This window comes from Mugil cephalus, chromosome 2 (assembly GCF_022458985.1).
Source record: "Mugil cephalus isolate CIBA_MC_2020 chromosome 2, CIBA_Mcephalus_1.1, whole genome shotgun sequence".
In the NCBI taxonomy this organism is placed as follows: Eukaryota; Metazoa; Chordata; class Actinopteri; order Mugiliformes; family Mugilidae; genus Mugil; species Mugil cephalus.
Window position 1 is genome coordinate 31,028,913 of NC_061771.1, and position 15,851 is coordinate 31,044,763.

Below are 15,851 nucleotides of genomic sequence, written 5' to 3' on the forward strand. Positions count from 1 at the left end.
GAGCCGGATATCAGAGAGAGTCTGGTCAACTCACATCATCTTCTCCTCAGTCATATGTTCTGTTGTGTCGCAGTTACTCAATAAATGTTCACACTGATGAATGAGATGTTGATTTAAAAGGTTATTTCACCATAAAAGGCGGTAAAAATAAAAGAATTTCATGCAAGACTCATGAAAAACATCCCTCAAACCACACACACACCACATACACACACAGTACACACACACTACACACACACCACACACACAACACAACACAACACAACAACACATACCACATACACACTACACACACACACACATCACACACACACACAACACACACACACACATCACACACACACACACACACACACCACACCACACACAACACACACACACTACACACAGTACACACACACACACACACACACACAACACCACACACACATACACCACTCACAGTACACACCCACCCACACACACACACACACATACACCACTCACAGTACACACACCACACACACACACATACACACACAGTACACACACCACACACACCACACACAACACACACACACACACACACACACACAACACAACACACACACCACACACAGTACACACACACACACACACACACTTGGAGCCCCTGCTTCTGTGACAAAATCTTTGCATTGGAGTCAATGATGAGCAAAGATAGACGCACTCAGAGGCTCACAGTTTAAATTCTGTACATCTCACTGCTTTGCCGAACACATTGTGAGAGACAGAACAAGTTTGTCTACAACTGGGGAAAAAATCTTGTGTGTTGAGTGTAAGTTTTGGCCGGGAGGAACGTGGAAAGAGAAAAGTTCCAAACAATGTCAGACACCTTCCCCCACTCTAACTGATGATGTCATCCACTCTAGCACGAACATTCTATGCAATACACATTGATTAATATCTCAAATTTCTCCAAACATGATCGTGGTCATTAACAGTGATTGATCAAAAACTATATGACCTAACAAAATGTGGATTAATGCACCAATACACAAGACTTGTGTCCACAGTTGAAAGCTTAGTTTAAATGAAGTCTCCAGGTGAAAGTATGCCTGAGTAGTAGACGTTTGAAAAACTCCATCAATTTTTCTTTTTCCCTATTTTTATCCCCGCCCATCTCATTCATGTCAATGCAAAAGTTTTTGCAAATTTCTATTTTGTAGAGAAAGGTAATAGCACACTGATCCCGATAAAACCACACATTTTGATATATAACTCGTCCTACAGTTCAAAGAGTTGTCATCCCAGGATGAGAGTAATGTGCCGTATTATTATTAGTAGTACTAGTAATAATATAAAAACTATATTTTTCATTTCTATTTTTTGAAATGTACACACCCGATGTTAAAGGGTGGATGGATGCAGCAAAGACGATGGAGGCTTGTAATTTCATCTCTTTCTCCTGAAACCACCATCTGGAATCCAGTCTTTACATGTTAAGTCAACTAGATGCAGCTTCTGGACTGTGTTCAAGTTGTTTGATGCATTGAATAATATCCTTGTTTGATGACAACAGAATGTTTGCAGAATCAGAGTCAGTTGAGAAAGCTTTTAAATTTATCCATGAATCCACACTTCACTTCTACTCTTTATTTGTTGTTCCTCTTAATGTTCCATGAAAAACTGTAAAAAAATAAGTTCTGAATGAGATACTGAATGAGAAACTTTATTAAAGCAGAGAATCATGAGAATAAAGTGATACAGAGTAGTTCAAGAACACATCAAACAGTTTGATCCATTTGACTAACTGCCGGATCAATGATCCACGATAGTTTCACTTGTTTGTCGATTAAAATTTCTGAGATCACATTTATTAAAATCACCACCGAACTAATTAAACAGGAATATGTTTGATTCTGTTTCTCCTCAGTGAGCCTGCTCAGCTCTGTTACCATGACAACTCTCAGCCATGATAACACAGGTACATGTCATAGTTGCTGCTGTTTCCTGTGTTGAGGTTTTTTTCGATGACATGGACCCCGGCCTTCTCGAATGGTTCAAAGAAACTTCTTCCAACAATCAGAGTGACCCCTTTGACGGGGTTGACGCACGTGGGATCTTTCTTGTACCATAGCAACACCTGGCATCCTCCAGTACCCTTGTTGAGATCCAGGTCCACTGACTGATAGCCCTGGCTTCTAAAGTTGGTTACTTGATCAGCATTGATGGAGAGTTGCAGATCTCTGATGGCCTTCTTGCTGTCAGTGGTGTGACAGTACCTGGAATTTTAGGTACGTGACCATGATCCACCCATGTACTATAACTCATTCCACGGAATCTGTGAATCTGGTAAATTGGTAAACTGGCCTGTCATAATGAAGACTGCTGATAACAAGTTCATAAGTTAATAAGAAGTTAACAAGTAAGTCCATTGTGACGGCTAAGTTTACACCAATTTATTTCAGAAGGAAATAAATTGAAAAATAAAATAAATAAAATATAATAAATAAAATAAATATATATAATAAATAAATTATAATTAAAATACAATAAAATAAAATAAATTCTTCCACATGTTTGCGGTGCCCCCTACATGGCTCGTGGCAACTGCAAACGGGACTTCTTATGCCTTTCTTTCAACAATGGCTTTCTTCTTGCCACTCTTCCATAAAGGCCAGATTTGTGGAGTGCAAGACTTATAGTTGTCCTCTGGACAAATTCTTCCACCTGAGTTGTGGATTTCTGCAGCTACTCCACAGTGACCATGGGCCTCTTGGCTGCTTATCTGACCAGTGCTCTCCTCGCTCGCTCTGTCAGTTTAGGTGGACTGCCATGTCTTGGTAGGTTTGCAGTTGTGTCATACTTTTTCCATTTTTTGATGATGGATTGAACAGTGGTTCTTGAGATGTTCAAAGCTTGGGATATTTTTTTTAATAACCTAACCCTGCTTTACACTTCACCACAACTTTATCCCTGACCAGTCTGGCGAGTTCCTTGTTCTTCATGATGCTGTTGTTCACTAGTGCTCTCTAACAAAACACCAAGGACTTCACAGAACAGGTGTTTTTATACCATGAGTAAATTACTTACATAAGGAGTCAATTTACTAATTAGGTGACTTTTGAAGGCAATTGATTGCACTGGATTGTATTTAGGGGTGTCAGAGTACAAGGGGCTGAATACAAATGCACACCTCACTTTTCAGATTTATATTTGTTTAAAATTTTGAAATATTATTTTCATTGCACTTCACAATTATGTGCTACTTTTTGTTGGTCTATCATATAAAATCTCAATTACAATCACGTTAAAGTGATTGTAAGGTCACAAAATGTGAAAAAGTTCAAGGAGTATGAATACGTTTTCAAGGCACTGTATATCTGAACATTGCAAATGTCCAGCATTTGCAATGTGAACTTCTCATTGCACTTAGCATGTTGATTGCCAATTAACCTAGCAAAGACTCAGCTGGCGGCAAAGGCGACGGTGGCAATAACAGGAAAGTATGATACTGCTGCCACAAGATTGACTTACCGGAGCAACCAACTCATCAATGCAGGAACTAAAAATGCAGATAACAGATTCCGTGGAATGAGTGAAAGTACATGGGCGAATCAGTTTTACCCACCTAAATTTCTTTGGAAAACTCCGACCCACAGCATGTGATTTCCCAGCATTCAGTGTGTTCTCTCTATATAAACCTGATGTGGTTCTGTGGTTCTGAACAGCAGCTTTGAGCCGACGACCGATTTAAACAGCCAACCACTGTCTGCAGACACGTAAGAGTTCAACTACTTTCTGATCATCTTTGGCGTCTCTTCATCTTGTTGTGTTTTAACATGTCTTCATCAAGTCAGACTGCACATCTACAGCTCATTTTAGGTTTTACTAAATGTATTTTTGTAAAATATTTGTGTATTCTTTGAATTTACTGTTCTGTCTTGAACGAAACAGTAAGAAACAACATTAACGTATTAATAATTGACCTAATATTTATTTATTTCGTGAGTGACCATAGTATAAGCGGAGTAATGCCCTTCGAGGTGTCCATTATACAAAATTGATGGACTTTGCTTACAAAATATGCTCCCCCAACAATATTGAGTAAAACATAAAAAAATAGACAATACTATAATAGACAGCATTATGATTTATTTTTTATTTTATTTTAATCTTAGCTACTACACCATTTTAATCTATTTTATCTTTCTTTTTACTTTTGGTTTTTAAAAGTGAAACTAAGCTATTGTGGCGAAGTAATTTCCCTTGTGGATCATTAAAGTCTGTCTAAGTCTAAATCCTTTCTCTTTATTTGATGCAGGAAATCAAAATGACCACCTACATCACTGAACTCGCTGTGTCTCTGAATGAAGCTGAAGAGAGTCAGCTCCGTGAACGAAACTTCCAGAAAATTTATGTTAATCTGTACCAAGGAGCCGGAGAAAACGGCATCTACCTTTGGTACAAAACAGGAAGCTCTGGCCCAATCACCAGGATCCAGTTTTCATTCACCTCCGCGATGACTAAGGGTCTGAACAACACAGGGTACACGATGATCGACAAAGATCTCAATGCTGAAACAGAGGGGGACAACATCTACCTGTGGTTCTACAATGGTTCCTCAGAGTACGATGTTCCCATCGTGAGCATTGACATCACGCTAACAGATGATGCCCAGAAGTTTAAATCCGGCTGGGAGAGATCAGCCTGTGATCTGAAACGTGACACTAAAGGAAAGATGATCTACCTGTGGGTGAAGAGAGAGAAACCAACGTACATCTGTGACATCACTGCCACTGAGGGTTTTGGAGGAGATGATGAGCACTTCAAGAACGGGTTCATCCGAGTGGATGAAGACACCAGCAGAGGTGCAGGAGGATCCTATGTCTTCATCTGGTTCCGTCTGACCACTGACAGTAAGAAGGCCATCAGAGATCTGCAAATCTCCATCAATCATGATCAATATGTCAACTATCAAAACCATGGCTATCAGATGGTGAGCATAGATCTCAACCAGGGTACCGGAGGAAACCAGGTGCTCCTGTGGTACAAGAAAGATCCCATGTGCGGCAACCCCATCAAAGATTTCACTCTGATCGTTGGCAGCAGTTTTATTGCTACATTCAAGAGGGCCGGGATCGAGGTCATCGACAAAACTCTCAATACAGGAAACGGCAGCTACTATGACATGTACCTGTGTTATTATGTCTGAGAGTTGTCATGGTAACAGAGCTGAGCATGCTCACTGAGGAGAAACAGAATCAAACATATTCCTGTTCAATTTCTTTGTTTGATGAAATTGGATGAGTTTAATCGTATATAATCTACAATGAATCAAATGAATCAAACTGTTTGATGTGTTCTTGAATGACTCTGTATCACTTTATTCTGATGATTCGCTGATTTAATAAAGTTTTCTCCAGCATATCAAACACCTTTGACTTGTTTTTCATTGAAGACGAAGAAGAGCTTTAAATAAAAAATTCAATAAATACATGAGTGGATGATTTACTGGATGTTCAGGATGAATTAATCGATGATGAATGGATTGAGCCATTAATCCATCCAGTCCTTATATGCCTCTTGTAGACTTTTAAGATATTTACTGAAGTGTATCAGAGAGCTGGTCTGGAATAAATCAGAGGGTCGCTCCATGGTATAATTCACAGTTGCGTAGTTCGGAAGCTGGAAAGAATTTGTCCCGCTTCACTGATTTCTGTCTGATATTTCCAGGTTAGCTACTCGCTTTTTTCGTTACTTCAGATGGTTATAAGCTAATATGAATCCCCGGTGATGTGTGGTCCATAAGCTAAAAGCTCGTAAAGTGTGTGAGTAAAGTGTCACGGTACGTGACTCGTGTAGTAGAGAAAATGGCGTCCGACACCGAAGCCAAATGTTTACTTTCGTTTGTTTCTTTCGGCTCCTGGGCATTTGTGGATTATGATGGCATGCGTCAAATTCCTTGTATGTGTTCACATACCTGGCCAATAAAGCGGATTCTGATGAAGCTTGTCTCCTCCCTCCGCCGGCCGCCGACACATGCAATGGAACTTCCCCCCGAAGTCAATGGACAGGTCGTCCATTTTCTGTTCAAGGATGGTTTACAAAAACAAAACACTGGCTGTTTGAATCAGTCGCTTGACTCAATGCTGCTGTTCAGAACCTCAGAATCACATCAGGTATCTACATAGAGAACGCTATGAGTGCTGGGACGTCATCTCCTGTAGGTTAGGGTTTCCACCCATGTGCCGTGATACTCATTCCACAGAATCTGTTATATGCATTTTTATTTCCTTCTGAAATAAATTGGTGTAAACTTAGCCATCACAATAGAGGTGAGGTCATAAAAAGTTGTACAGAATTCATTGTTATCAATGACCTTTAGTTAATCTGCAGTATTACCTAACTTTGTTCTTAGTTACACCTGTGTATTCCTGCACATGTCCAGTAAATCTTGTGGCAGCATTATAACATCTAAACAGCCAAAATCAGGTGTTTCATTTATTTGTCACCTTATTATTTTTCACCACTGGTTTCACAATTCTATCAGCAACATTGGATATGAATAAAAACATTGAAATAAAGTTGTTTATCTTCAGTGCCTTGTAAAAGTATTCATACCCCTTGAACTTTTTCACATTTTGCCACCTTATAACCACAGAATTAAAGTTTTTTTATTCAGATTTTATGTGATTGATCAACACAAAGTAGCACATAATTGTAGAGTGGAGCGGAAAGGATACATAGTTTTCAAAATTTTAATCAAATAAAAAACATTACATTAGTGATTAGTGATTGTAAGGTCACAAAATGTCAAAAAGTTCAAGGGGTATGAATACGTTTTCAAGGCACTGTATATCTGAACATTGCAAATGTCCAGCAGACAGGCCAGCGCTTCAGAATCAACAAAATGCGCTTTGCACTTAACACGTTGATTGGCAACTAATCTAGCAAATAGTCAGCTGGCGACAAAGGCGACGGTGGCAATAAGAGGAAAGTATGATACTGCTGCCACAAGATTGACTTACTGGAGCAAGAATATGCAGGTGTTCCAAAGAACAAAGTCAGATAATACTTGTTAACTTCTTGTGAAATTATTACCTTGTTATCAGCAATCTTCATTATGACAGGCCAGTTTACACCAATTTATCTACGCAGGAACTAAAAATGCAGATAACAGATTCCGTGGAATGAGTGAAAGTACATGGGCAGATCAGTTTTACACACCAAAATTTCTTTGGAAAACTCCAACCCACAGCATGTGATTTCCCAGCATTCAGTGCGTTCTCTCTATATAAACCTGATGTGGTTCTGTGGTTCTGAACAGCAGCTTTGAGCCGTGCGACTGATTCAAACAGCCAACCACTGTCTGCAGACAAGTAAGAGTTCAACTACTTTCTGATCATCTTTGGTGTCTCTTCATCTTGTTGTGTTTTAACATGTCTTCATCCAGTCAGACTGCACATCTACAGCTCATTTCAAGGCTCCTCTTTTTACATCTTTATCAGTGTTTTCAGGATTTGGACCAAGTTATGTTCATTTTCCAGTAGAAAACTAGTAATGATGTGATTATTGACCTAAAGTTTCATGTCGACACAACAACAACTTGGTTTTACTAAATGTATTTTTGATATTCTCAGAATCAGTCTTTATTTCAGACTCGGATCAATCTCTATAAAATATACAACAGGAGACAAAGACAAACACCAACAGGAAGAAAAGAAAAGGAATGAATTGGAGAAGTACACCACTATGTATGAACAGTTTCAGCAGAAATCGTTAAACTTAGGCTCACTGTAGCTGAACCACAAGCTGTTGTCTTTTTGTTTACTTTTTAGTGAGCCGGGTCTTTTTCGAGCCGGGTTGTCAAATAAATGGAGGCTCGTCCGGATACTTTACCCGTTAAAGGGGTCCTCGAATTGCGCATTTATTATTTCTGTCTTGACATTGTGGTTATTAGCGCCCATGAATATGGCGACAGGGTTTGAGTTAGATTATTTTCTGACCAGTCCATCTTATGGAAGCTTTAGTTGCTGTAGAAAGGATGAGCTGGTTCAAATTGCCTCTCATTTCAGACTAAAACACCAGGTGTAGAGGTGCTGATTCTTCATATTTTTGCTTTGCCATGTGCTAATGTTTTGTTTTAGGAATTTAATTTGTAATCACCGACACTTCACTGATTTGACAGCACCTTATGACCTTTTTCTTTTACTATCCTCAAAAAATATACACAAATTGTTTGTAAGGCAACAGATGAGCCATGGTGGTTTTAAAAGCTTCTCTTCTGCTGGTGAAGTTCGTCCACATATTTGTTGCAGCCTGGCCCGAAATTATGCTGTTTAGCCCTTTTCTGGCACAATGATTCATCAGCCATATTCAGAAAACTCACAATTCCATCACAGATTACACATAGTTCTTCTTTGTGTTTTATGTAGGCACAATTAATTTTCAAAAGTATAGCATCATATGGAATAACAGTACTCCCAAGACCCTTCACAGACAGGTCATGATAATATCGTAGCTCATCATCAGAGAGCCTAGCTCACTCAGGGTTTCAACTATGGTCAGGGAAATCATTGGTGGTCAGCGTACATTCAGTGTAACAGTGACAGGCATGTGATCTGATGTTGCTGGAAGAATTCAACTTTCTTCACACACTCATGAGCATCAACTGTTTCATTTTAATTTAAAGGTGGTTTGGATTTGTTTGAATTCATTAAATCAGATAAGTGATTTACTATTTCTGTACCATCTGATTTCTGTTTCTATTTTAAATCTAATCACATGTGTACTTAGTTATTTCGTGATTTCACTCTGTTTACATCACTGTGTGTTCACTCATGAATCCTTTCGCTTTATTTGATGCAGGAAACCAAAATGGCCAACTACATCACCGACCTCCGAATGTCTCTAGGTGCGACTGAAGAGAGTCCGCTCCGTGCACAAGGCTTCAAGAGAATTGATGTTGATCTGAATAAAAGAGCTGGAGGAAACTGCATCTACCTTTGGTACAAAACAGGAAGCTGTGGCCCAATCACCAGGATCCAGTTTTCATTCAGATCAGACATGGAAAAGGGTCTGAACGACACAGGGTACGCGAAGATCAACAAAGATCTCAATGCTGGAGCAGGTGGAGACCACATCTACCTGTGGTTCTACAAAGGTACCACCGAGTACGATGTTCCCATCACTAAACTTGAAGTCTCTACAGAAGATGAAGCCCAGAAGTTCAGATTCGGCTGGAAGAGACTGGCCTGTGATCTGAACCGTGATGCTGGAGGAAAGATGATCTACCTATGGGTGAAGAGAGGGAAACCAACGTAAATCTGTGACATCACTGCGACTGCGGGTTTTGGAGGAGATGAAGACTACTTCCAGAAAGGCTACATCCGAGTGGATGAAGATACCAACAGAGGTGCAGGAGGGTCCTATGTCTTCATCTAGTTCCATCTGACCACTGACAGTAAGAAGGCCATCAGAGATCTGCAAATCTCCATCAATCATGATCAATATGTCAACTATCAAAACCATGGCTATCAGATGGTGAGCATAGATCTCAACCAGGGTACCGGAGGAAACCAGGTGTTCCTGTGGCTCAAGAAAGATCCCCAGTGCGGCAACGCTATCAAACATTTGACTCTGATCGTCGGCAGCAGTTTCATCGATCCATTCCAGAGGGCCGGGGTCGTGGTCATCGACAAAAGCCTCAATACAGGAAACGGCAACAACTATGACATGTACCTGTGTTATTATGTCTGAGAGTTTTCATGGTAACAGAGCTGAGCATGCTCACTGAGGAAAAACAGAATCAAATATATTCCTGTTTAATTTCTCTGATGTGTTCTTGAATGACTCTGTATCACTTTATTCTGATGATTCTCTGCTTTAATACAGTTTCTCCAGCATCTCAAACACCTTTGACTCATTCAGAACTTATTTTTTTACAGTTTTTCATGGAACATTAAGAGGAACAACAAATAAAGAGTAGAAGTGAAGTGTGGATTCATGGATAAATTTAAAAGCTTTCTCAACTGACTCTGATTCTGCAAACATTCTGTTGTCATCAAACAAGGAATATTATTCAATGCATCAAACAACTTGAACACAGTCCAGAAGCTGCATCTAGTTGACTTAACACGTAAAGACTGGATTCCAGATGGTGGTGTCAGGAGAAAGAGATTAAATTATCAGCCCACGTCCTGAAAACAAGCCTCCATTGTCTTTGCTGCGTCCATCCAGCCTTTAACATCGGGTGTGTACATTTTTAAAAATAGCAATGAAAAATATAGTTTTTATATTATTACTAGTACTAATAATAATAATAATACGACACATTACTCTCATCCTGGGATGACAACTCTTTGAACTGTAGGACGAGTTATATATCAAAATGTCGGTTTGATCAGGATCAGTGTGCTATTACTCTTGTGTATTGGTGCATTAATCCACGTTTTGTTAGGTCATATAGTTTTTGATCAATCACTGTTAATGACCACGATCATTTTTGGAGAAATTTTGAGATTTTAATCAATGTGTATTGCATAGAATGTTCGTGCTAGAGTGGATGACATCATCAGTTAGAGTGGGGGAAGTTGTCTGACATTGTCTGGAACTTTTCTCTTTCCACGCTCCTCCCAGCCGAAACTTACACTCAACACGCAAGATTTTTTCCCCAGTTGTAGACAAACTTGTTCTGTCTCTCACAATGTGCTCGGCAAAGCAGTGAGATGTACAGAATTTAAACTGTGAGCCTCTGAGTGCGTCTATCTTTGCTCATCATTGACTCCAATGCAAAGATTTTGTCAGAGAAGCAGGGGCTCCAAGTGTGTGTGTGTGTGTGTGTGTGTGTGTGTGTGTGTTTGTGGTGTTTGTGTGTACTGTGTGTGGTGTGTGTGTGTGTGTAGTGTGTGTGTTTGTGGTGTTTGTGTGTGTGTGTACTGTGTGGTGTGTTTGTAGTGTGTGTGTGTGTCTGTACTGTGTGTGTGTGTGTGTGTGTGTGTGTGTGTGTGTGTACTGTGTGTGTACTGTGTGTTTGGTGTGTGTTTGTGTGTGTGTGTACTGTGTGTGGTGTGTGTGTGTGTGTGGTGTGTGTGTGTGTGTATACTGTGTGTGGTGTGTGTGTGTGTGTGTGTGTGGTGTGTGTGCGTGTGGTGTGCGTACTGTGTGGTGTGTGTGTGTGTGTGTGTGTGTGTGTGTGGTGTGTGTGTGTGTGTATACTCTGTGTGTGTGTGCGTACTGTGTGGTGTGTGTGTGTGTGTGTGTGTGTGTGGTGTGTGTGTGTGTGTGTATACTCTGTGTGTGTGTGTGTGTGTGTGGTGTGTGTGCGTGTGGTTCGTTGTGTGTGTGTGTGTGTGTGTTGTGGTGTGGGTGTGTGGTGTGACTGTGTGTGGATGTGGGTGTGTGTTTTTGTTGTGGTTTGTGTGTGTTGTATACTCTGTGTGTGTGTGTGTGTGTGTGGTGTTTTGTGTGTGGAATTTGTTGGTAAAAATAAAGTTAGTTATACCTTGAGATGTCACGAAGGTCTTCCAGGCAAATGCACAACTAACCAGTGTTCTCACAATGAATATTATCAACAGTGCAAACCACTGTGACTTACGGTAATTCAAATTGGCCGCTTTGACGGATGCCAGCGATCTTCAGGCTTTTTAAGGTTAATAAATGGCAAGAAGCTGTTTCATCTTACTTTTTTTGTTGTTGACGAACTAACAGTGCCATGACGTAAATAACACATCATGGCTCAAAATAAAAGCAACACAGTCATATTGCATGCACAGCATAAATACTTGTTCATCTGTGCTTATGACTGACGTACCGCGGGCCAGACGGGAATGCCCAAAGGGCCGTATGCGGCCCGCGGGCCGTAAAATGCCCAGGCCTGCTCTAGCTGTACCAGGGATGCTGGACCTGGCTGGGACTCCCCATGCTCGAAGGAGTTCCTCTATTTTGAGGTTGTCTGACCGACCCATGACACTAAAGAAAAACATACAAACATATTCAATAAAAGCATCATAAATAATTAAAAATAATACATTAATTAAAAATCTGATTCTGATTCTAAAAAGCAGAAGAAAAGTCCACAAATAAAAGCAGGTCATGTGTCCCATTAAAATCTAGGGGTCTAAAGGGGTCTTGTCCTCTGATGCCTGTTACATCCTGAATCTACGGCCTGACAGACTGCATCATTGTGGAAGCTTCAGCTCAAAAACAAGTTTTGGTCTGTACTCCCATAAAGACTGATATCTGAAGGGCAGAGACTGATGTTTTTTTTGTTTTGTTTTTTCAATCAAACAAATCAAATGTGTTGTTACTCGATCGTTAATGGAAGCTCACAGGTGAACGGTGACTGTGTTTATATACAGCTTGTATAGCGATCTTCCACACTTTTTTAACGATCATGTCAGCGCTCTGCATCCGAGGAAAAGAGGCGATTTGGAGGCAGATATCGGGCTCTGTGCAGGACACAGTGATTTATTCTAATATCGGCAGCCTTTAGAAAGAGCGGATGTTTGACCGGTCCAATCTTCAGGTCATCAACAACCATCTCACTTAAATTATACACTCACGCACAGACGCGTCCTCAGACATGCGCAGTAACCACGGAGCAAACAACCACACTCGCCTGCCATGTGCTCAGTTGGAAGCCGTCTTCCTCGAAAAGATTGGTAAGTACAACCGTTTCCTTGATAATACAGTGTGAAACTGCACGTTGTGTCAACCAAACAAAGTGTTTTCAGTTTTTATTCCCCTCGGTCGTATTTTTTGAAAGAGTTTGGAAAACATCACTGCTAACGTTAGCTTAAAACAGATTATGTGGCTAATGTGTTTTTATCGGAGATGCCGCTTTGTGTTAAATATCTTTTAAAGTTATATTGGGGAGGAAAAAGTGTTTTTTCCCTGACATTTTTTTTCTCCAAATAAATGAGTTTGGTGTGTGCCATTGACATATTTGTGCCACTGTGAAGTGTAAAACTTGCATACCGTATTTCACATATTAATAGCCCGGGCGTTTAATACGCAAAACAACTTTTAAAAAAACAGGCGGCTATTCGCTGCAGGCCTTTATTTTTTTACACAGACCTGCACCAGGCCATTATTGTGATGACAGTTGTATTTCACAACTCCAAGCTTAAACGTAGCGTCATACTTTTTATTTTTATTCCTTCTTACGTTATCATTTATGTCCATTTGCGTTCTATTCTCCTCCATGTTGACCTGTCCTCCGGTGTGTGAAGGTGGGGCGTTAAAATCGCGCGCTGCGAGTCGTTCTCACACTTCCGTTTTTTGTCAAAATAAGAGTTAGTCGGTCATCTAAGATTATGGTACACCCTTTTCTAACGTTAGCTACTTCTCTTATTTTGACAGAAAACGGAAGTGCCAACTGTTTACTTCTGCAAAAATATTGCAATTAATCGCCCCGGCGGTTATTCGGGTGCTGACCCCAGGCGTCGAAAGAACCAGGCGGCTATTTGCGGCCCAGCGAATAATTGGTGAAATACGGTAGCTGTTATTTCTTAAATTCCTAAATAGCCAGATGATTTTCGTTTTTGCCTGTTTACTGCATCCCTAAATATTAAACAGAAAGCAGGAGCTCTAGTGGGCTTGAACACTGTTTAAAAATTCATATTTGAAATTGCATATCACATTTTAATTAAAATCTAATAGATAATCCTAGAGTTTACTAAAGTTGTAAATTTTATGAGGCCTGTATTCCATGAAAGAGGTGTTTGTTTGTTTTGTGTTTCACCTGATAGATGCAAAGCCAGAGGCTTAAATGTAGTTGCAAAAAAATCATAATTTGGCCTACATCCATTAATTGGTTTTGGTAAAAATATATACAGGTCCAGTGGAGTTGACTCAGAGTGGCTCAGTGTAACATCATATAACTGGTATTTACTGTGTTCCATATCTGTTTTATAAGCAGTACTAATCACTGTCTCTCTTCTTTGTAGGCTCTAAATGTGGAGGTGCAAACAGTGCAACAACAGGTAATTTCTTAAAGTACAGTATGGTAAAATGGTTCTCAGTTATTAAAACTCAGTCACTCCTAAATAAAGTGTTGCAATGCTGAAATTCATTATGAAATATTAAGTATTTAAAAAAAATATTTAAAATTATTATGTATTTTGTTTTTGTTTTTCAGAATGAACACAAGATGCCTGCATCACTGAGAGTTGTACTTGGAGTGGACAATGCATCAAAACTAACTCTGCCCAATGGGATGCCTGATTCAGTAGAGGCTCTCAAAGAAGAAATTAAAAGACAATTCAGCTTGTCTGGTAGTTTCAGACTACAATATAGAGACATTGAATATGACAATGAGTTTGTGAACTTGACAGAGATCTCAGAAATCAAAGACAAGAGCACTGTCAAAGTTATTTACCTAACAGATGAGTCAGACACATCCACATCTCAACCTGTTTCAGGGTGGTTACATGACAGTTCTTTGTCGACAGCATCCGACACAGATATACTTTCGTCCCCCAGATCTACATCTTCAGGTTCTTCCCTTAGGTCACAGCCATGGCCCCAAAATTTCCAGATACCTCAGTTTAATTATGAGGTAGGGATTCAGTTGGAAAGGGCCAACCAAGCCTTCCAGAACAGTTGTACTCTTTTGAGTCCAAGTCCCAAACTCAAGTCAGATATACTTGAGGGTTTGGCATCAGAAATTGTCAAATACAAAGTTTATCCATCGAGTTCAGAGTTTGATGATGTCGCTGAGGCCCTGATAACAAAGTATCCTTGTTTAAAGGAGCAGGGATCAGTTATCGGCTTCTATGGATAGAAAATTAGTTTAAAGTATAAAATGGCAAACTACCGCACAAGACTGAGGAACATTGGCTGCCCAGAGTTGAGCATAAATGCTGTCAAAGAAAAGCGAGGTGCCACGGGTCAAGATCTAAACCAGGTGAAGAAGCCAAAGAAAGCAGAAGTCATCTTCTGTCCTGATTACCCAGCAGGTGAAACCAAAGAAAGCCTTGAAAAGGAAAGGGAAGCACTTACATTAGAGGTGAAGAAGAACAACCATCAGCTAATCAACAGTAATTCTAAATCCATAATGGATAATAATATAATATTAATAATAGAATGGCCCACACATGGAACTTGGGCTTGACTGTGTTGTACTATTTAGTTTTAACATCTTGAACGCTACAGAGCCGGATATCAGAGAGAGTCTGGTCAACTCACATCATCTTCTCCTCAGTCATATGTTCTGTTGTGTCGCAGTTACTCAATAAATGTTCACACTGATGAATGAGATGTTGATTTAAAAGTTATTTCACCATAAAAGGCGGTAAAAATAAAAGGATTTCATGCAAGACTCATGAAAAACATCCCTCAAACCACCCACACACACACACTAACACACCACACACACAAACACACACACACTACACACAGTAAAAACACACACACACACACCACACACACACACACTTGGAGCCCCTGCTTCTCTGACAAAATCTTTGCATTGGAGTCAATGATGAGCAAAGATAGACGCACTCAGAGGCTCACAGTTTAAACTCTGTACATCTCACTGCTTTGCCGAGCACATTGTGAGAGACAGAACAAGTTTGTCTACAACTGGGGAAAAAATCTTGTGTGTTGAGTGTAAGTTTTGGCTGGGAGGAGCGTGGAAAGAGAAAAGTTCCAAACAATGTCAGACACCTTCCCCCACTCTAACTGATGATGTCATCCACTCTAGCACGAACATTCTATGCAATACACACTGATTAAAATCTCAAAATTTCTCCAAAAATTATTGTGGTCATTAACAGTGATTGATCAAAACTATATGACCTAACAAAACGTGGATTAATGCACCAATAGACAAGACTTGTGTCCACAGTTGAAAGCTTAGTTTAAATGAAGTCTCCAGGTGAAAG

The 15,851-nt window shown here is 39.9% G+C and overlaps 1 protein-coding gene across 1 annotated transcript; it reads left to right on the forward strand.

The window, feature by feature from the left end:
* The first annotated feature begins 3,709 nt into the window (after positions 1 to 3,709).
* On the forward strand, positions 3,710 to 5,241 carry LOC125004077. The gene is made up of 2 exons (XM_047578431.1): positions 3,710 to 3,743; positions 4,286 to 5,241. The coding sequence occupies exon 2, from the start codon at positions 4,295 to 4,297 to the stop codon at positions 5,174 to 5,176; it is 882 nt and encodes a 293-aa protein (XP_047434387.1). The 5' UTR covers positions 3,710 to 3,743; positions 4,286 to 4,294; the 3' UTR covers positions 5,177 to 5,241.
* The last annotated feature ends 10,610 nt before the right edge of the window (positions 5,242 to 15,851 follow it).

Bases quoted from the DNA above. Each gene is read 5' to 3' on its own strand.
- LOC125004077 (XM_047578431.1), top strand. From the start codon at position 4,295: ATGACCACCTACATCACTGAACTCGCTGTGTCTCTGAATGAAGCTGAA.